We start from the raw sequence: 24808 nt of genomic DNA, 5'->3' as shown, positions 1-24808 counted from the left end.
GGTGACCCAAGACTAGCGGGGAATTAGGGGAAGAAATGATGTTGAGCCGAATAATTTCCCTATGGTTACCAGACAGGACAAGGGACAAAGGGGCTGAACGATGGGTTCTAAGGGAAAACCAGCCTGGAGAGCCACGTCTTTGTCTAAAAAACTATCCTCTGCTCCAGAGTCGACCAGATTGCTCCTGTCTTTTCAGGTACAAACTACTATTACTGAGAGCCTTAGCAATTTTCTTCATCTCATTAAGTTACTTATTACTTAATGGATCAAACTTATCCAAACGTCAAAAAGTAATGCTACACTTTCAATTTGATATATTTTCTTTAAATGTGATTATTGATAAATGATCACAATCACTCTGCACTGTATAGATGAAAGATGCAAAGCTTTTCGGTCCAGGGTGCTGTGCTCGTAGATACTGCACCCATTCAGTTTGGCTAGAACCGTTTCACTCAAAACTGCCTGATAAAGTCTGCAAGGATTAATTTAGTCACGCTGTATTACAAAGAATGTATCTATGTTGTTTAATAAAGTATGCATTATATTAAGTTACTTTATCAAGTTGCTATGTTTTGGCTGTTATGAGTTAGAGCATAGTTCAATGGCATGCTGTATAGAGTATATTAACCTATATTATACACTTGGAATATTTATACTTAAGTATTTTTTGCTGATAATTTTAGTAAGATAAAATAAAATAATCCTTTATTAGTCCCGCAGTGGGGAAATTGCAGGATTACAGCAGTAGTGCACACAAGAGACACAGTAAAATAAAAGACAAGTAATATAAATAAACAGTAAAACAGTAATATGAAAATAAATCACAATAGCAATATTATATGTAGTATATTTAGACATGTACCTCACAGAATACCTTTATATTGTACTATCCTTCGTTTCACAAGACCTGAGTTTTTAAATAACTTAAACTTGGCAACTTTTATTTTGAAAGTCTCGTAAAAGTGCAATTACTAGGAAGTTCATTTTATTGGCTAACGACTGGAGAACGTCCCGCCTTCCCTCGGCGTCTAAGCCAATGACTGCTCACTAAACGAGGAAGAGATGTATTTAATGTTAACAGCGTTTGGAATGTATTACCTTTAAGCAGAATGGCGAGCTCAGGTGAGTCTCATTGAAGTTAACTCATTGAGAGTGAGACGTCAATTATTTTACTGAGTGCAGAAATAAATGTAAACTTCCCTCATGTTTACTTGTTTAGCTAGTGAATAAGTATCTAATAGCTTACAACAATTGCGGTAAAGTGACGTTAGGAACGTTAAGTGTTGTTGTGGAGGGATTGTATAAACGGAAGGTCTCTAACTATAGTTGTTGCATTAAGTAAAGTGCACCTGCACACACGGGTACAAGAGTGGCGAGCCAATAAGTAAAAAAAAAAAAAGAAAGTGTAATAAAATCTTGTATTAGACTGTTTTCTCACTTGTAGCCTAACCTGGATTTGAAATATGATAATGGCACACTTTTATGGGCGGTCCCAACAAAGGCTCACCATACAAAGCCTTTAATGTGTTTACTCTCTCATTGCCAGTTGCCAAGGAAATCTCCTATGAGGATTTGAAAGCACTCCTGGGAAAGAGCGAGAATCTCTTTCTGGTCGATGTTCGCTCTAAAGAGGAAGTGGATAAAGGACGCATTCAAGGATCTGTTCACATCCCAGGTGAGATATGTTGACTAACACGTAGGAAAACAAATATCAAGGTTAAAATATATACAGTAGCGCTTTCCCATAATGAAAAGGGAATTTATTTTTACCTCAATTGTACCACCTATCATAAACCATCAGACCAAAGTTCTCCTGAAGGTGTGCCATCATCTATTTCATCTGAAAATATGTGTCTGCCTTTTTTCACTCAGTTGATACAGTAGAGGCTGCTCTTGCAATGGCGCCAGATCAATTCAAGGCCAAGTACGGAGTAAATAAGCCACTGTTGGATGCGCCAGAGCTGGTGTTTCACTGCATGATGGGCATGCGAGGGAAAACTGCCACAACCAAGGCTTACGAACTTGGATATGTAAAGTAAATAAGTTATTGGTTGCTATACATTACACACAAACATCACACAACCTGTCTTGCTTTTACGACTCCTGTACACTTATTTTTCCCCCCTCTGTCTTCTGTTTCAGTGCCCGTAATTTTACCGGAGGATACAAGGAGTGGTCTGAGAAAAATGGAAAGTGATTTGTGTTGGATGAAATCTTCATAAGTTAAATAGTGACTTCAAAACCCAGCAAAATCTTCCTGTGCTGTTTTGTTTTAATACTTCATTGTATTAAGATGTATGAATAGTTACAAATGTAATAAATGAAGTGATCTTCTCAGATTAACCTGTATTTGTGGGGATCATTTCAGAGAGCTGAATGTCTAGACATGCAAAAACAGGAGTGAAAATACACTGCATGCTAAGAAGTTGTGCACAGTGGTGGCATTTAATGTTGTACAAACAGACATATACAGAAGAAAAAGTCACCTGAAGAAGACGACTCTAGAAAAAAAACTTGTAACTGGGCCTCCAGTAAAGATCATGTCCTCAATAAATAAAAAGTAATGAAAATATATTGCAAATTATGAAAATACATAGCAGTAACTAATGTGCAATATTTGTTGTATTCCTTTGCAATCAATTATTATTATGTAGTTATTTGATGGGCATGTCTTCTGTTTTTGCAGTGTTTTCTTTGACATTTTCTGTTTACTTCATTTTGTTTTAATGACTATAAACATTTAGCAGGTTTGGCTGGTGGAATCGGACCTCAGTGTTTCTAAATTCCTGACTACTTTGAAGGTGCTTTAAGAATTCCAATGACAAGTTAAGTGGTCATTTCCCCAAATGTGTTGTTGATTCAACAGGCACGTGCTCAAACTGAAAGGCGATTCAGCGCGCGCATGGTAGTTCAATTAGCTGAAGATGCTGAGAGAAATACAGCAGGTAAGGTAAAGGTTTGAATAAGTGCTATTCCAGTGTAATTAACAGTGTCTAATCTGCTCGTAATGATATATAAAATGACCACCCATCTCATGTCTGAAGCTAGCTAGCATAATATCATATATGCTAACGCTATATAGTTAGCTACAACTTTCACTAGCTAAACTAACTTAGGTGTTTGGTGCCTCATTACCACTTCAGGTGTTGCGATTGGTCATGCTTTTGGGAAAACGGAACCAGCAGCTTCGTTTAAAGACTGCAGGAGGGCTTTTGGTACTTCTGTGGACGGAAACGGGAGCTTCTGTTCAAAGTATGAACTGCACTGGTAAGTTTAAAAAACACACCATGTGCTCATGATCTGAGCTATTTCATCAGGACTAACAGTGGAATAAAAGCGCCAAAATATGTGCTTGAACACCTGTTTGTTCTGCTAAAAATCCATAAGGCTTCAAATGAATAGTTCCAATAGCAGAAACTGATGGTTTCAATCAAAAATGGCAATGCTAACGTGTAACCATGAAATACATTAACATTTCAGATAAAACAAACAGTACATCACGCACTGCATATCAGAGAAATCTGATTGTGCAATCCCCCCAAAACAGAAATAGAAACAGATCACCACAATATAAATATGTGATTAATTTGTTGACATAAGCAGGGATGCATTTAGCCTGCACGTGATTGCTGAAAAGAAAAACTCGATATGGATGAAGGAAGGAATGTGATTGTTGCCAGCAGCTGTTAGGATTTAGCCCATACATCAAGTGTTATAACATTGTTCACGTTTGTGGTGCAGTTGCAGCTGCTGGTCCTTGGTGCGCAGGAATTGAAATGAAAGTACTCCAACCTGGTATGTACACACGAGCACCTAACATAATCACACATCTCCAGCTTCTGTACATCATCTCCTTTTACCACATCAGTCCTCACAGATTTGAAGGAGAGCATGTTGGCCTGTACGCGGTCGAGTCCTCAGCCTGATCCTGAGGAACTGTGTGCCTTCACTGACATGCATGGTTCTCTCAGATTGCTCCTGTCTTTTCAGGTACAAACTACTATTACTGAGAGCCTGAGCAATTTTCTTCATCTCACTAAATTACTTATTACTTATTGGATCAAACTTATCCAAACGTCAATAATGAATACTACTTTTAATTTGATATATTTTCTTTAAATGGGATTATTGATAACTGATCACAATAAGCCTGTGAGTGAATATCATCTCTGTCTATTTCTCTGCACTGTACAGATGAAAGATGCAATGCTTTTCGGTCCAGAGTGCGGCGCTCGTATAGAGGCGTTCCTGCACTCATTCAGTTTGGCTAACGCACGGGTAGGATAGGTTTCCACAGTATGTATCCACCATATGTTTTTTTTTTTAATTGGCCGCAATCATTTTACTGCCCTTCTTTTTTACAGATCAAAATCCACTTTAAATTCAAATTCAGCCAGCAGAGCTTCCAGCGAGACTTTAGGTATGAATGCCAACGATGCAGGCAAAGCCTTAGCTTTCTTTTTTTATTGATTCAGGAAATTTCCCTCATGTTAGATGGCCACATGCTAACTCAACACAACTCAACACAGCCTGATAAATTCTGCAAGGATTCATTTAGTCACTCTGTATGACGCATCATTTATCTATATTGTTTAATAAAGTATTCATTATATTAAGTTACTTTATCAAGTTGCTAAGTTTTTGGCTTTTAGGAGTTAAAACACAACGGCTGATTATTTTGTTAAACTCCCTCCCTTTTTATTAAGTGCTTAACGTGTTAATATTCTTGCAGAGTGAAGATCGAGAGAAAAGTTGCTTGTGCAAACAGAACATCACTGATCTTGGATGTCACATGTAAAACACAGTCAGTAAAGCTGTTTTAAGCATTATTTCATGTGTAGTTGTCTTGTGGATCAATTCTGTCTTGTCATGTGTAAGCAAAATAACTTTATTTTCATCTATTATTGCAACAAAAACTAATATACATTTGTCTACTGTTGTTTATAGAAAGTGATTCTCTCTCTCTTTGGGTTTAAAGGCCTCCAGAGTGCGTGAAGAAAGGATGCTGGTGTCATGGAGGACACCCTGTCCTTGGAGGCAGGTTGCTACTCAGTATCCCACCTGCAGCCATGGACCATGGCCTGTTTGGGGAGCTCAGCATCCAGCCTGTCACTCTCCTGAGCCCTTGTGTGCTTCAGTACCCTAATCTGGCAACACAACTCACTGACATACAAATATCCTTTGCAGATGTTATGGCCTGAGGATTGCGTCCCTGCTCATTTCAGATGACGTGGTTCAGCTGTCTTCGTAAAACTATGAATTCCAGTGCACACTGGGACAGTTTGGGGTTTGAAAGCCAGGATGAGGGTTAACTCCTCCACTGCTCTCTTCGAATTGGGAGTGAGTCACTTCTCCAAACAACGGCGTTCAAGTATCTTGGAGTCTTGTTTACGAGTGAGGGTAAGATTAAGTTTATGCTCGAATAGTTTTGCGAGTTTATGCTCGAGAGACAGCTTATTTTCTTACATCAGCACAGCTGGCCAATCACGGCATAAAGTGATTGGCCCGCTGTCGGTTTGGGAGAGTTACAAAAATGGTCAGATAAAGTCCCTGTTCCCTTTGGTGAGCTACGTTCCAACCACTTACACCAAATTAATAAGCTTTAGGTAATGACCAAAGCATTGAAATCTGACATCTGGGGGGTGGGACTCAGACTTAAACCGCAGCTCACATGCGTCGACTCAGTTGAGATGTTTCGGGCATCTGATTTGGATTAGTCTTCCTTGACATCACATGAGTCCAGGTTTTGGTTTGCGGCCCCAGTAATGTTCCTGTCACAGGCCCCTCCGGCGTACTCCAGAACCTCCCTGCTCATCTGGACTGTCAGGACCTGGGCCTGCATGGCCTTCACTGCTCCTCCTTCAAAGGTAGACAACAACCACTGATGGGAACCACACGTACTGATGGCCAGTTTACATTTCATGTAATTTGCAAGAGGAACTAGGAACACAGTGTATCTGTATCTGAAACGCTTGATGAGGCCTGAGTTGGAGACTAATTTCAACCACCTGTGTTTACTTGTTAGCAAATGAGCACACAGCCCTGGCCTAAAGCTGCCTATAACAACTTTATTGGATCGCAAAAGGCCCATGATTTAAATCATTTGAATCCAGATAGAACAATGGACGTAGAAAAAAGAACACACATACCACATAGTATATAAAACCCTTAAAGGGACAGTACTTAGAGAGAAAGGGCTCCAACACTGTCTGCTAATCTGGGCTCTAGCAGCAAAATGATTGTTACTGTATTTTATCGACATGTCTCCTGGGACTTATGACCACATGCAACCAATCTTTGAACGTTTATTGAGAACAGTTAGTTCTGATGGAAGAAGTAGTTCTGCATCCATATCACAAAAATCTCACAGCAGAGATTTAGTGTTTGGAATGTGTTTGAGTTGTAAACTGAGGGCTCAGGTTTCCGTCCTGTCTTAAACTAAACATCAGTATTTACATTTGTCCCATGGTGTTTCCCTTACCTTACCTAAGTGGGTTTAGTGGCCAATGTTAATGTCTGAAACTTTGCATTTTCCCCAAAATACATTGTGTTTACCGACCGTGTGAGAGACTTTCTGGAGAACTAAGCTTAATCCTCACTGAACAATCTTTGTATCACTTATACAATTTGACTGGTTTCTCAGAAACTCAGTGTTTCTTTTCCTTTCACATTCACACAATGAATTACACGCAAAAAACAGAGGTCTACATAAACCACAAGTAGCTGATTCATTCCCAAGACAGAGTATTTACTAAAAAATGGCCCTGTGATACAAACTGGTCTATCTTTGCCTGCTAGAGAGAAGACCCAGTGTGACAAATATTCCATTAGTGAAGTTTGATTTACTCTAGCCTGAAAAAGGATCCATTTTGAAGTCAGAATTGTTTTGGAAACATCTGCTGACTCATTCAACATGAGTCAACTAGAGTCACTAGAGTTGTAAAACCAAATGTTGAAACAATTATTTGCCCAACCCAAAAGGTGCGTTTTCCATTGCCCCAATGTTATACATGTTGTGATCGTTAACCCTATGTTGAACCAGTGTGCCTTCAGCCAGTGTAGACTTGCAATGTTATCTGTTTAAAGTCAATATCGTCACTAATAATCATGTTTTCCTTTAACTTCCTTTTAATTTTATACTTATATTTGAACATTCTTTGCCGATCTAGTGCACAGGAGTGGCACTGTGTACACAGTAGAGCAAGAGAACGGTGTGGATCCAGAGCAAGATTCAAGTCTCCCCCTCATGCAGCAGAGTCTCCTGCTTTACCTCTTCCTGCAGCACAGTGACCCCTTCACCTATCAGCTCTCTGATATGATGGGTGAGAGACAGCTGCATGTATAATCCCAGAACGCTGAGTTAAAGTTGGTCTTCCTTACTTCTTTTTCTGTGTCTGTGATCCTCCCGCAGCCACAGAGGTGCTGATAGAGCACCACCTTGAGGCTATTCTGAACAACAACAGGCAGGCAGTCACAGCAGCCCTGCAGGCTGAGCTGAAGAATTCACTGAAATCCCAAAAGCACAGAAAAAAGGCAAGTCTGACATACACTGTAATCACCAGAGAGGAAATCATTTCTTTGAATTGTATATTATAGTGTGTATTACCTCAACAATTAATTGACTAATCGATCCAGAAAAAACAACATTTTGATAATTAGTTTATTGTTGAAAGATGTCAGACATTTGTAGGTTTCAACTTCTCAAATCTTAAAAGTTGCTCCTTTTCTTTCTTTTTTCATTGACAATTATAATATATTTGGGTTTTAATCTGTTTGTTGGGCAACATACTTAAATTGGAAGATGTCACCTTTGGGACATTGTGATGATCATTTTATTCATTATTTCTGACATTTTAAAGATCAAACTGAATCAAATTAATTGGAAAAAATAATCAATGGATTAATTAAAATTAGTCATTTATTTGGGCCCTAATAGTATATGTTTGGGTGTTCAGGTCCAAGAGACGCTGCATTCAGCTGCTGAGGTGATTCTCAGTTCAGCCATCAGTATTGTGAGCTGCAGCAGCAACATGGACTTCAGAAACGCTTGTCTGAACAGCATGAAGGTTTGACTTTTTAATTTTTTTTTATTCATGTGCATATATTTATAGTTCATTTTAAAATAAAAGTGATTCACTTAAACAACTCATATTTTAGAAAGTTAGCCACTGGTAAACATGTAATTAGATTACGTGCTACACTGTTAATACACTTGTTACTTACAGGGATGTGCATGTGTTGATAGTGTGACAGAAGTCAGACGTGCATCCACAATGGACACTTATGTGTTTTTCAGGTGAGGGACACTCATGAACTGTCAGCCTCCCTCTGTGAATCACTGAGGAGGGTGACATCATGGAAATTCACTCCCAGGGGCAGGTGCTACTCAGCTCAGGTGAGTGGGATGTTTGTTGTTCACTGATACCAACCAATTACTATAGCAGCACTTCAGTGGTTTCAAACATGTGATTTTAACCCACAACCTAACGCCACATTTTTACTTTCACAGATGGAAGACCATCCTGACTGTGATGATCCCACCAGAACAGAACTCTGAGCATGTCTATGTGGAAGCAGTTTTCACTGAAATTTATATTTGTGGCAATTTAAAGTCTGCTAGTAGTCAATGTCGTAAATTTGGTGGTGATTAAAATAGCTATTTAACATGTCATTTTACATTGAACTGAATTTCTGATCTGAGTTAACCCTGAGATGCTTTTTAAATATGATTATGTACCCCAAATTAAACATATGGTACAATAACATGAACATCTGTCTAATATACTGTGATACTGTGAGCGTGTACATTATTGAGACTGTAAGGTACTGTAATTCACGCTACTGTGTGTGTGTGTAAAACAAGTTAATCCTGGATAACCAGACGGTTAAACATTAAACTATTTAGACATGCCTGAGGGCTCAAACTAAACATACATACATTGTGACCACTAGACGGCGGTAGAGGCTTTGGTTTTTGTGACGAAACTGACTTCCGCTTATTATTGTTTTTGAAAGTGACGTATTTCCGGCCGCCAACACCAGCAGCGCTTTTTTTCGCGGCAAAATGAAATGAGCCTCTAATGATTTATTCTGCCAGCTAACGTGTAACGTCGGGTTATTGTTGGAGAGAGTATTTAGAGATTATGATGAGCTCTTCGGCGCTGCTATGAATTCATCGTAAACAAGCAAAGTTTCAAAAATAAAGCTGCATCGTCTGACGTTTTAACCTCCACAACTATCCAATCTGTCAACGGTACAGCTCAAAACAATGGCACTAGTGACCGGAGAAAGCCTCAAAGCAGAGCTGGGAATGTTCGGCATAGATATCCAAGATGTCGTCCTCGACAAGAGTAAGTAACTCACTTTGTCCTTTTTGAGGACAATTTGTTCGGCAAACGTAGCGAAGCCATTGAGTGTAATTTACCTACTCCAACATATATAGTCAACGGGGTGTCACGTCACGCGATTGCACTGCTACATGTTGTATAACGTCCCCATAACGTGTGTCCCTTTACGCTGTGTTTTAATGATGTTTGATGTCACTTGTGCTAATTATGTAATGCCTTGCTCATTTATTTCTTCAAAAGCCTAACATCAATATTTATAGGGATTGCAGGTGGACAATCTGACAATTACGTAACAAAATCAAATGTATTTAATGCGCATCATCTCTCAGTGGTGTATAAAGGTATCTAACTCATTAGTGTAATTTAAATGTGTGCATGTCAGAGTGATAATGCACATTTAGCGCTTCTGTAATTACCCTCCAGAGCGAAGTCACAACATTGTGTCATCTTTGAAATGTTACACTTGTGGCGCCTCTGTGTGCTGTATTTGCAGTCATCTGAGTTATTACATTTTCCTTTCTTACTTTCTCTCCTTCCTTCCCCTCATACCTGCTCCTCCCTCAGTGGTGGAGCAGTGTATCTGTAACAGGATACAGGCAGAGGAGATCGTGCTGGAGTGGGTGGCCTTCAGCAGCACGAAAAATGGACTCAAACTCACCACGGACACCCTGGACCAATTTGAGCATGAGGTACCAGCGCTACTGATACCGTTGCTTTGAACTTGTATGTCAACACATTTTTTCATTGACGATGAGTTCATTTTCTTTGAAGGTGTTAAAAAAGAAGAATAAATCCAAAAAAAGCATCAGAAAAGAAGAAACTCATAACAGAACCAGAGACATCCACTCGCTACAAGACTTGTATCCTTCACAGTGAACTCTTCATGCTTGCCTCTCCAGCAGCGTCTCTTTCTCTAGTTATCTGTTGTCATGGGGGGGATGGAATTGCGATTGTGTCACCGTCCTTGACATCGTTTGATCAGAATCAAAGCGGAGGAAGAGGAGGAGAATCTACTGGATGCGTACTCTACTCCTGCTAAGGTAAGCTGTCACTTTTGACCTCAGACAGTCATTCTGTTGAGATACCCATTTTTAAAGCTTAGCGAAGTCGTCGCAATTTACTTGTTGACTGTGTGTTCACGTGTAGGGTTCTCAGAAACGAGCGCTGACCACTCCTGAACACCCTCACTCTAAAAGAAGTGCAGCCCTGCTGTCCAGCCCGGGCCTGCTGCTGTCTCCTGCTCGCTTTTCTCCCAGGTACTCTGCGCCTTCACAGACTAACAGTCAGGGAACTCCTGTGAAACCGGCTCAGCCCACACGAACACACCACGCTTCCTGGTTTTGATGTTTACCCACTGTTCACAAACAACGTATTTAAGACTCTTTTGGACAACGTCTTCATTCATTGCAAAGTCTTCTTTACCACCGGCATCCAATGTCAAGTTGCTGTTTCGTACGTTAGCGGACACATTTTCCTAATCTTTCCAGGTCTTTAGACCGCTATGGAAACGCAGACAACAATAGGCTGAAGGAAACTTGTAGTTCCTTGGACAGTCGGCCCAGGCACTAACATTTCGAGGGACTTCTTGGTGAAAACGCAGCTAAGGTTGACTCTTCCCTTCTCTCTTTGGAAGCACAACACCCTCGCAGAAGTACAGCCAGCGAGGAGGCAAAGGGGAGGTGGTGGTCTCATTCGGGGTCGTGCAGGGCCCCCGCTGGGCCGGCAGAAAGAATCTGGGTGCCGGCGTCCAGCTGCAGCTCCTGGAAGGGCCCGAAGACTCGCTCGGCTGCAGCTACAAGTACATGTTCCAGAGGCTGCGCGATGTTCGAAATGGTGAGACACAAAACCATACTAGAAGACATAAAAGTACTTTGTATCAAGAGTCCTTTAATTGTGTATTCTTGAACAACATGTCTCCTGCGTTAACCTGACATTCATACATTTGGACTGTACACCCTGGTCAGACGATCCGAAACAGTTGACATGATTACACCTCGTTGGAAGTTAAATACGTTTGCGTCTGTTTCACAGTGTTGACGGAGAAGATAGAGGAGCTCGGAGACGGCCTCAGGACTCACTTCAACATCGAAGAGTTTGCCCCCGTCTCGCTGCCCGCTCAGGTACAGAGGTGTTCCTATTACATGGATATCTTATAGTTATAATTTGATATTTTACTTTTAAAGTTGTATTCCTCGCTACTGTTTTACTTGTTGAAAAACTTTAGAGCTTGTTCGTGCTAAACTTTGTACATTTGAATCAGCCGTTGAAATATTTGATCTTAGATGCAGGTAAATGTTATTCATGATATGTTTATCTCTGCAGGCAACCTGTCTAGTTATTTCTAGGAAAGCTTCATTGTGTGCTCCACATTTATTGCTTTAGCTCTCCTAAACTAGATACAATTTATGTATTTGTATAATTAAATATTTCCTGACTGCTCCGTTTGTTGTTTTTATATCTCTAGGACAGTATAACAGTGTTGGGTCAGGTTTGCTGTGACAGTAATGGCAAACTGAACGCGCAGTCGGTTCTGTTGGAGGCGGGGCCAGAGCAAGGCGGTCAGCAAGTACCTGTAGACCTATCAGAGCTTAAACAGTACTCCCTGTTTCCTGGTCAGGTGAGCAGAAGGAAACTTCTTGTTGTTGCAGGTTAAGCTGCAGATGGGTCTGCTTTAAAAGTCTTTCTTATTGTATTAATTTTTATCGATATTGTTCAGTCACAAAGAACCATACAGCTTTGTATTCCACCATTCTAAGTCACTAGAGTAGAGGGCATTGTGAAGGCTGTATTGAGCGGTGGTCCTTCCTTTTCCTCTGCACTGAGCTGTGTGCAGCAGGTTACACGGCCACCAAGAGTAACGGAGCATGCCAAGGACCTGGGCAGGAGACTCGCCCAGCGTCTGACCGAGAACTCTGACAACCGATCTACAATTCTCACATGACGATAAATGCCTGCCACCTGCCTGCAGTGTATGAAACTGTTCTCCTTCCTCAGGTGGTGGCGTTGGAGGGAATGAACACGACAGGGAAAAAACTGATGGCTTCCAAACTCTTTGAGGTCAGCGACAAGTTAACAAGTTTTATTGACGCATGAAGAGAGATAATGCTTTTACAAAATAACATTTACTTGAAATATTGCAAATTAAGTGGTTCAGAGTATCTCAACTTTTAGAATTAGGGCACGTTTGTGTGTCTTCTGTTAATAGTCTTGTCTTTTTTTTGTAGGGAGTCCGTCTTCCTTTCTACTCTTCCGAGATGAAAATGGAGATGGATGAAGGCAAGTGTTGGTTCATAATATTTGTAAAATTTTCTGGTAACTTGGTGATTTAAATGTTTATTCTTAAAGCCTTTAACCAAGGAGTGAGCCGTCTGCGTGTGTCCCTAAATGTAAACTGCATACATACTTGTCGTATCATGCAATTGCAGAGCCGGTGAATGTACTGGTGGCATGTGGACCCTACACTCCCTCTGACAGCCTGACCTTTGACCCTCTACTGGACCTGATCAATGTCATTGTCAAGGACCATCCTGATGTCTGCCTGCTGGTATAGTTACTTATTTTTTTTCTCTGTTTCAAAATTGTTTGTTCTTCCACAAGCGAATGCATGTCTTGAAAGATGCACAAAAAGCTCATCTTTTCTAATTCTCCCTTCACTTCTCCAGCTGGGCCCGTTTGTGGACTCCAAACATGAACAAATTGAGGTACGTTTATCAGTGGAGAGTTTGTGTCTTTGTCCTATAAACCCACTGCTCCATGATCTAATGTTTTGCATGTTACAACAATCTAACCCTTTAAACCTCCTCATCCAAATTCAATGCATCAATTTATTTTAAGTTGGTTTATTATGTATTTATGTGACCATCTTTATTCCCACCTGTTTGTGGAATAGAAAGCTCAGGTGACCGAGACATTTGAGGACATTTTCTTAAGATGTATTGAAAGCATTGTGGATGGAACCAAAAGGTATGTCATATCTCCCCTAACTATGATTACACTATTTAAACTCCTAACGCTCCTTAAAGAGCAGCATTTTCCTGAACCATAATGACAGCTAGAGTTTTCTTTGTCCAGCGTTGGCTGCCGCTTGGTGTTCGTGCCCTCCCAAAGAGACATCCACCATCATTTCATCTACCCACAGCCTCCCTTCACCCTGCCGAACCTCAGCAAGGACCAGGCCCAGGTCAGACACACAAGCACCTGACTGCAGCATTGTAAACTACATTTAAGGTTTATCATTTGCTGATGAGCACATACAACAGGCTTGTGAGCAATCACGGAAAAATTTTAATTGTAATTAATAGTATAGCTTTAAACTTTTGATTTGTGGAGCTGCTGGTCTTTAATTGGGTCAAGTAGCTACACCTCCTTCAGGCTTGTTGTGACCAACGCTCAAGCAGAAGAGCCGAGGAAACCCCCAGTTTAATGCACAGGCCGATCAGTCTCACATGGTGTTCCTCTTCATGCTCTGCAGCGTGTCACCCTGGTCCCTGACCCCTGCACCCTGCTCATTGATGGAGTGACTTTGGGCTTGACGTCCACTGACATCCTGTTCCACATGGGCGCAGAGGAGATCAGCTGGTGAGCAAGAGTTCTCATTTTCACAAAATTTGTTAGAAATAGATTTGAGAGTAAAATGTGTCGATGAACTTGATGTTTAGTGTGATTCTTAAGCGTTCAAACCTCTCAGCTACACTTTCCTCGGTATATTTTAACTAACGGCATCACTACAATGTTGTGTTGAAACTGAAAATTCATTGTGTTCCAGCGGCACTGGTACGGACAGATTTTCACGCATACTGAAACACATGCTGACCCAGAGAAGGTAGAGTCCTAAAAATAAGTTTCCTACTCTCTATTTTGAGGATGCTCCAACATTAATGACCCCCATGTTTTGTGTTTCCACCCCCAGTTACTACCCGCTGTACCCGCCTGTGGAGGAGGTGAACATGGATTATGAGAAGATTCAGAGCTTCGCTCAAATGCCGCTGACTCCTGACGTCCTCATTATTCCTTCAGAGCTGCGCTACTTCGTAAAGGTACAGAACTCCTGTTTCTTCAGTACAACATTTGGTCCAGTTACAGATTACGGGCCATATTATGCATTGTCAATATGATTAAGTGCAGCTTTGAGTTCAGTTTTATAACACACACAAAAGTTCATTTAATTTAGAGATGAGTTCAAGAAACGATTCAAAACAAAGTTTAACAACATGTTGACGTCGGTAAAGAAAGTTGTTTTTACAAAAGTTTTCATTTAGAGATTTTACTGAAGGCCGAACATTTTAAGGTGTGCTTTTCCTTTTTTAATTATTTGACACATGATGTCTTTTAACACCTCATCTCAACTTGTCCTCAGGACGTGGTCGGCTGCGTATGTGTCAATCCTGGACGGCTGACCAAAGGCCAGGTGGGCGGGACCTACGGCAGGTTGCTCATTCAGCGCAGAGCGGCATCCGAAGACGGGAGCCGAGTGAGCCCCTGTTTGGCAGCTCAGGTGGTGAAAATATGAATCTGAAAAAGGAAATTAAGACTCTGAATGCTTGTTGACCAGTTTGCAAGCAGCTTTGAACGCTGTGCTCTCCAGGCACGCTGATGTAAAATATGTTTAGAAAACCAACAATTCACTGTACCGTCAAAACCATTTTGCCCATTGGTCTATTTTTACATGACAAACATGTCTGTTTGTTGGTGTCATTACTGGGCAGGAGTATCAGTCTCTCAGGCACAACAGCAATAACAATCTCTTTTCAATAAATTGTTTTTTTGTATTGTTTTGTTTAATAGTGTCGTAGTAGTGGAGTAATGGGTGGTTGATAATTATACATTCAAGTATCAATCTCTTATCAAACAAAACCATTAATATTAAACCATTACAGACCTCCTTTTTCAGAAGTTGTATCTAATATTATACCGTTTCTGATGTAACACTAAATTCTGAGGTAGGTATTTGTCCTTTGATCTCAGATTTGAGACAAACATTTAACCCCAAAAGTTGTCAAACTCATCAGAGTCACTTGGGTGATCAGACTTTGTCGATTTGTCCGGCTCCACTTGAAAAATCTCCACGTTGTCACAAATTTCTGGAAAAGAAATAACAGTACACCATCTTAAAAAAAAAAATTGTGTACATCCTGCGCGTCTTTTAATTATAAACACTGGCGATATGATACTGTACTTTTCGGTTGCTCATCTGCTCTCAGGTCCTTTTCTCTGAAAATATGTAAAAAGAAGAAAACATTTTTTAGACTTATTTCAGGATGTAGTTTTTGCTATCAGTAACGTCAAAAAAGGGACTCACTCTTTTTTCTCTGATAGTTCTTGCGGTGCAAGTAGATTCTCAACGTCGTCGTCATCACTGATCTCATTCGAGTCATCGTCAGAGGATCCTGTTTTATTTCCTTCCTCTGCCTCCTCATCTTCTTCACTTGCCTCCTCGGGAATAATGTGCATCTTTTTAGACCTGAAAACAGATTGCATAAAGTTTAGGTGATGTTTGTGTTTGAGATGATTTATATTCTTTACTTTACTTTTCCTGTGGTGAGATGATACTGTCGTCTGAGTCTCTCTCCTCCTCTGGTTCCCCTGCTATGTCTCCTCTCTGTTCCTCTTCGTCTGACTCCTTGTCCTCCACGTTGTCCTCATCTCCGTCACTCTCGTCCTCGTCCACCTCTTCGTCCTGAGGAGATGCAGAACCCTTTTTTCACTTCTCACCATATTCATTCTTTAACCTGACTGACTTATTCTTCTTCGCGGCCACCCTTTCTTTACCTCTGAATCCTGCTCCTCATCCTCTGCTCCGGTCTCCTCATCTTCCTCTGTTGCATTGTTTCTCTCAGAAGCTTCATGATCCTCCTCCCCATCTCTCTCCTCTTGCTCTTCATCTGTCAGACTGTTCTCATCTTCTTCTCCATCTTGATCTTCCTCATCCTTTTCTCTGACAATGCTTTGTTCTGAGCTGCTACTCTGCTGCTTTTCTATTTCATCTCCACCTCTGCTGTCAATCTTCATACTGACACTTCCTGATTCTTCTTCCTTCTGGGATCCAGACTCCTCTCCACAGCGTTCTGATTTATCGCCAGGGTTTTGATCCTCTGCGTTTTCACGCCTAGATTCCACAATTAGACTCTCTAACTCCTCACTTGTAGACTGACTCTCCTCGTTGTGACTCCCTGGCTCGTCTCCCTTGCTTCCCTTCACCCCCTTCTCATCCCTTTGTGATCCAACAGCAAGCCCCCCACTTCTCCTCATTCTCCTTCTTGTGCTGGTTCTGCCTTTCTCTGATGAGGCTTCACTCTCTGAGCTTTGGACCACTTTGACTGCAGCAATGACGATGGCACTGGAAGACCTAGATGAGGTGAAATCATCAGTGAATGAAAAACAAAATTGCACTAAATAAGAGGACAGTGAATTTGTGGATTTTAGGCAAAACAGGTCATACAAGTGTCAGATTTGTATTTACAATTACAAATGAGTTCTTATAGAATATTATAGAGAGAATTACTTACTCCTGAGAAATGCAGCTTTGGCTGTCTGAGGAGGAAGACTGTGATCGTCCTCCTTCCTCACTCTTCTTTCTGTCCTCTCTGCTCACCTGGCTGGGCTCCCTGGTGCTCTCACTGCTGTCTGTGATACCACCGGACAGACGAACTAGGCGCAGTACGTACACAGAAATTACATATCAGAGGTGACTGAAAATTCTACTGAGGAAGATAATTTGCATAAGAAAAAGGCAGATTCTCATATTTTCTTTTCCCACCTGGTTTGATATCCAGCTCCTGGGATAAACGACTGCTCCTGCTTCCACCACCTCTCTCTCTCTTTGAGTTTGTGTCAGTCTCCTGCCTCACCACCTGCGCTTTCCCCACATCAGGAGGAAGCTCCTCCGTGTAGAGCTGAGCCTCAGAGCCAGAAGGGATCCCAGCTGCACCTGCAGCCCAGGGGTAGTCGGGCTGCGGGGAAGCCCAGCCTGGTGGATTTTGCCTGGGTCTGTGGTGTCGATCACCGGGTGAGGAGGTGAGGTGGTCGAGCTGCAATGAGTGAGGATGTGTGAAGATGTGTGGTGGGAGGAAAGATGGAGGGACATGAGAGGAACCCTGAGGTTGATAAAGTGCTCCGATAGGAAACCTAGCCGTCTGGGATTGAGGGCGGGTCTGCCAGGAAGACTGCACATAGGAGAGATGAGGGGAGCCATCTTGGTTGTAGTATAAGTGGCTGTTTGGACTGTAGCGCTTTAGAGGTGCAGCAATATTGTGATTCATTGTGGTGGAGCCTGCAATAAAGATGAAGATGCATATTAGATAATAGTGTGTATGTGTCTTTAACACACCATTCAAATTTGAAAATTCATATGATAAAATAATTTCTTTGAGTCAGTGAAGAGAAAGACAAACCTTGAACCGGTAAATGATCTGCAGATGTTGTCTCTCGTTCCTCTGTGTTCTTTAGACATGACCTCAAATACTCCAGCCTCTGTGAATGATGCATTGTTTTACACTGATAGAGCTGTACAGCATGCGGTAAAGGTGAACAGAAATGCCTTTTACATGTATAGTGAGAATTTATTTTCATATATATATATATATATACGTACGTTTAATTTTATACACAAAAAATCTGTCTCAAATTGTATATTTTGATGGCTCTTATGATCAAACCAGCTGTATGTATTGTCCCCAAATGAAGTGAATTGTGACTGATTTGCTTGTACCTTCCTCTGAGCAGCTTGTGTTTTCTCCTTGAGTTGCTGCTGCCAGCGGGGGCAGCTCTCCTCCAGGTACCGCTCATACTCCATCTGGAGGGATTGAAGTTCAAGAAGAGGGTTCAACACCAAGCTTCCCAGAGGCAGGGGTAAAGTACAAGATGGGAAGAGAGTGTGTGTGTGCCTGTTCACCCGGATAGTTTTCATGGCTGCAGTGAGGGTTAACATTTCTTTCAATGTGTCCTGGGCTTCTTCAAACTGCTGCAGCATCTGCCTGTTGTTTTGTTGGGCTGTAAGCTCTCTCTCCTTCAGCTCCTGCCAGCGCTGTTGCAGATGCATCCCTCTGCTGCAGGAAACGCACAGAGTCAGTTATTAAAAACATTTACACCAACACACAGGATGATGCATCTTGCTGCCTTTTGTATTTGCACTACAGCTGTTGCTGACTCTGAGTAGTTGAAAAGTCAGGTTTTCAAACTACAGATGCCTGTTGATACTGAGATAAAGCATCATGTAACCCATCCCACACATACATACATACACTTCTTCACCCTCACACACAACCATAAGTTGACAGTACTACTATAATTAAAAACAGCACTAAATGAGCTTACCTCACTTTTAGTCTGTGCTCTTTTTGTTTTGTGAAAGTGTTTCTTTTTGGGCCGGTCAGATGCTCAAGAGACAGTAAATTCTCCTTCCGTGCAGCCATGACTGCAGGCGTTCAGTGGATGCAGAGATTATCAGGGATTAAGGTCTGTGTTTTGGATGGAGGGGGGGGAGGAGGAGGGACCAGAGACGTGCGCCCAATCCACACATGGTCATGGTAATGGGGTTAATCAGTGGTGAGAGATTTTTTCAATGTCACACAGATAAAAAAAAAGTTATTGAAACTACTTCATCTATTTAAATAGGGTTGGGCGATAATTCAATATGATAATCTTTCAATGCAATCATATTGTGATGAAATCATACATCAAGATATCATGACACAGTTATGTCGATAATAACAAGCACATACTAACTAATACTTCTCAGAAAATCTGATTACTTTGCACTAAAGTTATTTATTAATTAAATGACCAAATATTAATTATATTGTGTGAATATTTTAATAATATAACCCTGTGGCTATTTCATACGGACCCTGGTCACGCATCTTTCTCACTCTCTATGAAGCAAGATGATATTCAAGACAATTTATTCCTGCAATAACAGAGCCCACAAGTTGATGCTGGTTAGGTGGAGGGAACCAGCTGCATTTAGCAGAGCAGTGAAACAACAACAGGCTTTTTTTTTAAACTCAAATATCGATCAAACAAAAAGAAGACATGATACTAATATCCAATACAAAAGTATAATAAAATCGACATAACTTATTTTAATTAGTATTTCAAAATGGGCATACACACCGAGGAGACGTTTTACACGCGGAACAGGTGTGTTGTTGCATTCCGGATGTATTTTCACGTGACACTCCAAATGGAGTAGAAGCTTGATCCCGTCAAGTAGCAGAGATCGTGACCGGAAAAGAGTCAGACAGCGTAACATTTCAACTAGTAAATGGCATTAATTTGTCCGGAAGTCATATGAAGTATCATTGATGTCATGCGGTTCATTTAACTTCGCAGAGAAAGCTTAACGGAGCGGTTATTTATTGTATTTTGGGCTGACGAAGCTAATCAACGGTTATCACGGTGCGTCGGTCAAATCGGTCCTTCCACTGAGCTCGCATCGCGGAGAGGCGGACGGACAGGAAACATGACGACTTTTGCCAGTCAAGTTTTTGCCAGGGTGGACAGGTTTTGTCGCCCCCTCCCCATGGTCCTCAACACCGTCTTGGTCTTCTCCATCACCGGGGAGGTGAGCTACCTGGTGCTGGTCGAGGCTCCGCTGGAGGCGGACCAGAAGAAGACTGTGTGGTCCGCCTGGTGGAAAGCGGTCCACCTGTTGGCTCAGTACTTCATGCTGGGGAACATCTGCTGGAACGCCCTGCTCTTCCTCAGAACCAGCCCCAGCATCAGAGGGGTATTTTTGGGCGTAGAGGGCATGGGCCAGGGGTGGAGGTAAGGAGGAGCTGGAGGAGTTAAATTACAGAAATTACAGAATGTATCACACAGCATTGATTTGTGGATACATAGAACACTATATGGTAAAAAGTATTAGACATCCTTGTCTACACTTGTCTGGTCTGTTTTCATGGTTTAAGACAAGCCCCCTTAGTTACAGATTGTTCTATTGCATATATTTTAGACAATAGTGCTCTTCCAAATTTGAGAGAATAGAGAAGATAATATGTAATACCAGCAGTCAGACGTCCACACATTAGAAGTGTAAACGCCACAAAGAAACTCAGTCCTTCAGTTTTTCACAGGTTCAACAGGTGAAAAGATAGATTTGTTTTAAATTAAGACTTCATGAGAATTATTTCCATGAGCTCCAGCTGATGGCCACAATCTTTATGTTTCAGTTAGATCAAAAGTCTGTGAGAAATCTCTGCGTCTTGGACCAAAAATAATAGTGGTTTCTCTGTTCTTTCCCCTCATAGATACTGTTACACATGTGAGGCACACACTCCTCCTCGGTGCTCCCACTGCTACGACTGCAAAGTGTGTGTGCTGCGGAGGGATCACCACTGTGTCTTCTTTGGCCAGTGTGTGGGCTTCCGTAACTACCGTTACTTCCTGAGCTGCTTGCTATTTATGTGGTCAGGGCTGCTGTATGCCACTCTGATGAATGCAGAGGTCTTCATTGTCATATTGAAGGAGGGTGTGACGATGCACAGTGTCCTGCTGCTGATCATTCCCTGGATTATGCTAGTTTCAGGTATGTAGCTGTGCTGCTTACCAGCGTAACCTATACTGTACACACGGATAGGTAGAATGTACTCTATAAAGTTTTCTATATTGACTCAAAAATGCCCGTCACATTTTTACAGAGACAAGAAGGACTTCTATGATGTCTAGTTTTTATTAAACAACAAATATAATTGATCTTCTGGTCATTAACTAATTAATTAATTGACTAATTGGGTTAGTTCCCGCTTATAACCAGACATCCTGTGTGAGCTGTCCATGCGCTCCATTCTTACAGCAGTGTAAGAGGGACAACCTTCACCCATTGAGGACCAGCTGGTTTTTCAAGGTGTGGTCATTATGAGTAATTCCACAGGAGGAGTATGAGTGTGTATTGCCAGATCCTCATTATATACATTAGAATAAATGTACACTTTTAATTGTTAACAATGCCCTCTATCCTAAGACCCTCAATTCAGATAATCCCCCACCCCCTCCCCAAAAAAAAGGCAGAAACCTCAAGAAGAGCAACAGAGGAGGAATTGCTCCTCCAGGATGGTCAGACAGGCAATAGATGTTTTTTGCTGCCTGCTTATGTTCTTGTCTGCTCCATTTTGTTGTGTGCCAGAACCCAGTTAAGAGAAAGCTTGAGGCAAAGTGTTACATTCATCCCCTCTAGTGGTCTACAGGGAAAGTCACATTCATAATTGTCTCTGTCCTATGTAAGGCAAGGCAAGGCAAGTTTATTTGTATAGCACATTTCAACAACAAGGCGATTCAAAGTGCTTCCCATAAAACCATTAAAAGCATCAAAACATAATGCAGATTTAAAAACGGTTAAGAAAACATTAAAACAGTCAAAAAGCAAAATAAAAAATAAAAGTTGAAAAAGCAAAATAAAAAATAAAAGTTGAATAAAAGTTGCAGTGCAGTTTAAGAAATAAAATGCAGTAGTGAGATGCAGTAATTGAATCTGGTTCAATTAAAGGCAGCAGCAAACAGAAAAGTCTTCAATGTGGACTTAAAGAAGCTGAGGGTCTCAGCAGACCTGCAGCTTTCAGGGACCTTCTTCCAGATACGTGGAGAAGAAAAGCTGAACGCTGCTTCTCCATGTTTAGTTCTGACTCTTGGAACAGAAAGTAGACCCGTCCCAGATGACCTGAGTGGCCGGGATGGTTCAAAAATTGTATTTGTTTATTTTTGCACACACACATCTCTTCAAATTTGAATGCAGTGGGGTGGTTTATTTATGCTTGTGGACACATTTGTTCAGTTGTTTGTGATGAGATGGATCCCAATAATGTAACCAAATATATTTGATGTACCAATTTAATCCAGGCTTGGATTTATATCACTGGCTGTGACTTAATCAGTGCGGCTGTCTCTTCTCTCCCCAGGCCAGGTCTCAGCACGTGCATTTGCCTTCGCCTTCATCGCAGATACATGCGTTGTGGGCTTCCTGCTGGTGTCCGCCTTCTTCTTCTTCCATCTCGTCTTGATGCTTCGGGGACAGACCACCAGGGAGTGGTACTCGACCCGCCGACCCTACAGCCTCGGGTTCCGGGGCAACCTGCGTAACGCGCTGGGCCTTCGCTGGTACCTCTGCTGGCTCTGCCCACTCATCTCATCACCTCTCCCTGGAGATGGGATAAACTTCCAGATCACAGGATTGCTGCAACCCTCCCGGTAACAGCTGAAACAGGCCACGTGTCTTTGCTTTATTGGTGATGGTTAATGTTATTGGGAGCAGCAGCAGGGAAGATCGCCTCAGTTCAAGAAGAGGCAGCTTGGGATGGGAAGAAGCCAAAACGGTGTGTGGGTGTTATGATGTCACTGGGTATAACTGTCTACACATATCTTCCCCGTAGCCTTTACCTGTGCTGAGTCAAGGAAGTTATGGTTCTACTGTGGAAGGTACATTGATCTAAAGGTAATCTGTACAATCTTTGAGGCTTGCCTCTGAATAGTGTTCCTCTGGAATACTGAGCACTGAAAGTGTATGTAAACGGCACTAAAATGAGAATGTATTTTATTGATTGTAAAGAATATATACTTGACAACAAGCACTATTACTACCCCTGGTCATTTAAGTGGTCACTTAAATTGTCCTTACTATTATTGTATATTTTGCCTAAATGTAAAGGTCATCTAAATTTGCACTGTTCCTAAATACTTAAATTGATTATAAATCCGCTTTTGTGTGTTAACAGCCATGATCTTAATGTTCTTGTGCTTTCCACTTGTCTTCATTCACTCCTAAACTTCAGCTTATTTTTATTACATTGAGCCTTTTACTGGATACTTTTGCACCAAGTTAGATAATGAGAGAGGGTGGACAATTATGTGGAAGAAAACAATCAACAGATACTGTACATGTTGTGAAATCTATTGCAGTTTACATGTAAAGTCATCTAGTGAAAACACAGTTTAAAATGTACCCGTAGACGGCACACGTGAACAGCTTTTCTCCATGTTTCACATTATGTTTTTTATGTTTTAGTCAGTACTACTACACACTAGGAACCAGCAAACACTGTTTATGATCATTATATCATCCTGTTTTGCAGTAAGTGTACAGAAAACCAACATGCACCACTAATGTGTTTAATATGTTTGATACAATAAACTTGAGGTACATGTTTTTCAAAAATATGTAGTTCTTTTTTAGTTTTCTGAGGTGGTCTTCAGGCTGTTTCACCTGACTGTCTGCTATGTAGAACACACTAATGGCTTGAAACCTGCTGTGATTTAGTATGTATGATTTTGAATGTAGTCTGGATTTGAGACCCAGCTAACATGCCTCACATCACTTGATGCCAACTGGACTTCTGTTAACTTCAAAAGTTTACTTAATTCTGCTTTCCTTTAAATGTAGTAAATAATTTCAAGCCTTTGTTTTGACGTCTGCTCTTACTTTACAGCAAAAAAAAAAAATTGTATTATTAATTGCCTGCTTAAAGTCTGCCTTTTTCACTTTTTGCTATTTCACTATAATGTTTGGTTTTGCCATTTGAAAGTGCTGAAAAAATGTGTTTCACAGGAAGTATGGAACTATTAAAGAATGCTGAATATGTTATCTGTTGTAGTGATGTAATACAATTTGGGTTTAAAAATGTTCTGTTCCAATCATTGTATTTTATAATTTCGTGCTCGAGGGAAATCCCTGTTGATTTCAATCTGATACAGAGAAACAATTCCAAAAAGTACCCGTACCATTTTGAATGAATGAACCAAGAGAATGTACAACACGGTTAAAATGATCGTATGAATGTGATCATAATTTATAGAGCCAGGAAACTTTCTGGTCCCTGAATCGTGCACCGGAGCGGTCCCGTGTCTGACGTCATATCGACCACGTGGTACCGTAACTGACAGGTGTCTCTTGTCGGCCTTCTGTGTTTGATATGGCAGCCTGAACTAACGTTAGTTATATTTTAGTGAGCTGCTGTAAACTCCTTAGTTTGGATTTATTCGCTGGTGAGTCATTGTGTTCATTTGTAAAGCGAAAATCGGTAGAAAACAGTAGTTTTAGCGGTAAAGTAAACAATAAAAAAGTTAGCTACCTGAGAAACCTAGCTTGCTTTTGCTAGCGTGTAGCTAAGATACCTGTTGGCTAAGTCTGTAAAACATAAATGAATGCTGACTACATACATTTAGACGACATGTGGCTGTAACCTAAGTTAGATAACGGTAGCTATGGAAAGTCAACGTTAGCTACTTTTAAAAGCCTTTTTTTTATTATAATGAAATTGTCTTCCACGTTTGTTGACTTACAGAGATGCAGATTTAGCAGAAAAGGGCGGTTGAGGACCGTCACCCCCCTCTAATCAACTGAGATATAGTAGGTGAATTGCATTCCCTGAATCTCTTATTCTGTTTAAATATCGGATGAAATCCACTTGAAAAATGCTCAAATATGTTCGCGCCTCTCAATGAAGGTATTTTTGCTTTTTATAAAGTGCTTTCAG

General features: G+C 41.1%; 4 protein-coding genes across 4 annotated transcripts; all 4 read left to right on the top strand.

Moving 5' to 3' along the window:
* Nucleotides 1-1072: 1072 nt before the first annotated feature.
* LOC306745566 (thiosulfate:glutathione sulfurtransferase-like) lies at nt 1073-2357 on the top strand. Its single transcript, XM_079228378.1, has 4 exons — nt 1073-1122; nt 1547-1675; nt 1873-2035; nt 2143-2357. The coding sequence occupies exons 1-4, from the start codon at nt 1110-1112 to the stop codon at nt 2195-2197; spliced, it is 360 nt and encodes a 119-aa protein (XP_079084504.1). The 5' UTR covers nt 1073-1109; the 3' UTR covers nt 2198-2357.
* A 184-nt stretch (nt 2358-2541) lies between these two features.
* On the top strand, nt 2542-8733 carry top6bl (TOP6B like initiator of meiotic double strand breaks). The gene is made up of 14 exons (XM_079228379.1): nt 2542-2945; nt 3144-3267; nt 3742-3795; nt 3869-3990; nt 4195-4278; nt 4365-4420; nt 4733-4804; nt 4979-5174; nt 5744-5867; nt 7170-7322; nt 7412-7533; nt 7956-8066; nt 8297-8395; nt 8510-8733. Exons 1-14 carry the CDS (start codon nt 2925-2927, stop codon nt 8555-8557), a joined length of 1386 nt encoding a protein of 461 aa, XP_079084505.1. The 5' UTR covers nt 2542-2924; the 3' UTR covers nt 8558-8733.
* A 371-nt stretch (nt 8734-9104) lies between these two features.
* On the top strand, nt 9105-15151 carry pola2 (polymerase (DNA directed), alpha 2). The gene is made up of 18 exons (XM_079228235.1): nt 9105-9350; nt 9912-10036; nt 10119-10207; nt 10330-10387; nt 10494-10603; nt 10981-11180; nt 11379-11467; nt 11812-11964; nt 12342-12404; nt 12572-12623; nt 12773-12891; nt 13010-13048; nt 13237-13310; nt 13419-13527; nt 13819-13925; nt 14113-14169; nt 14257-14383; nt 14704-15151. The coding sequence occupies exons 1-18, from the start codon at nt 9269-9271 to the stop codon at nt 14854-14856; spliced, it is 1806 nt and encodes a 601-aa protein (XP_079084361.1). The 5' UTR covers nt 9105-9268; the 3' UTR covers nt 14857-15151.
* Nucleotides 15152-19806: 4655 nt separating this feature from the next.
* On the top strand, nt 19807-23878 carry zdhhc24 (zDHHC palmitoyltransferase 24; the record flags this gene model as incomplete). Its single annotated transcript, XM_079229106.1, has 3 exons — nt 19807-20111; nt 20594-20871; nt 22238-23878. The coding sequence occupies 3 exons, from the start codon at nt 19807-19809 to the stop codon at nt 22528-22530; spliced, it is 876 nt and encodes a 291-aa protein (XP_079085232.1). The 3' UTR covers nt 22531-23878.
* Between the last annotated feature and the right edge of the window lie 930 nt (nt 23879-24808).

The sequence above is a fragment of the Taurulus bubalis genome (genome assembly GCF_910589615.1).
Source record: "Taurulus bubalis genome assembly, chromosome: 13".
Taxonomy (NCBI): domain Eukaryota; kingdom Metazoa; phylum Chordata; class Actinopteri; order Perciformes; family Cottidae; genus Taurulus; species Taurulus bubalis.
The sequence above is the reverse complement of the archived record's forward strand: the minus strand, read 5'-3'. Positions and strand labels throughout refer to the sequence as shown.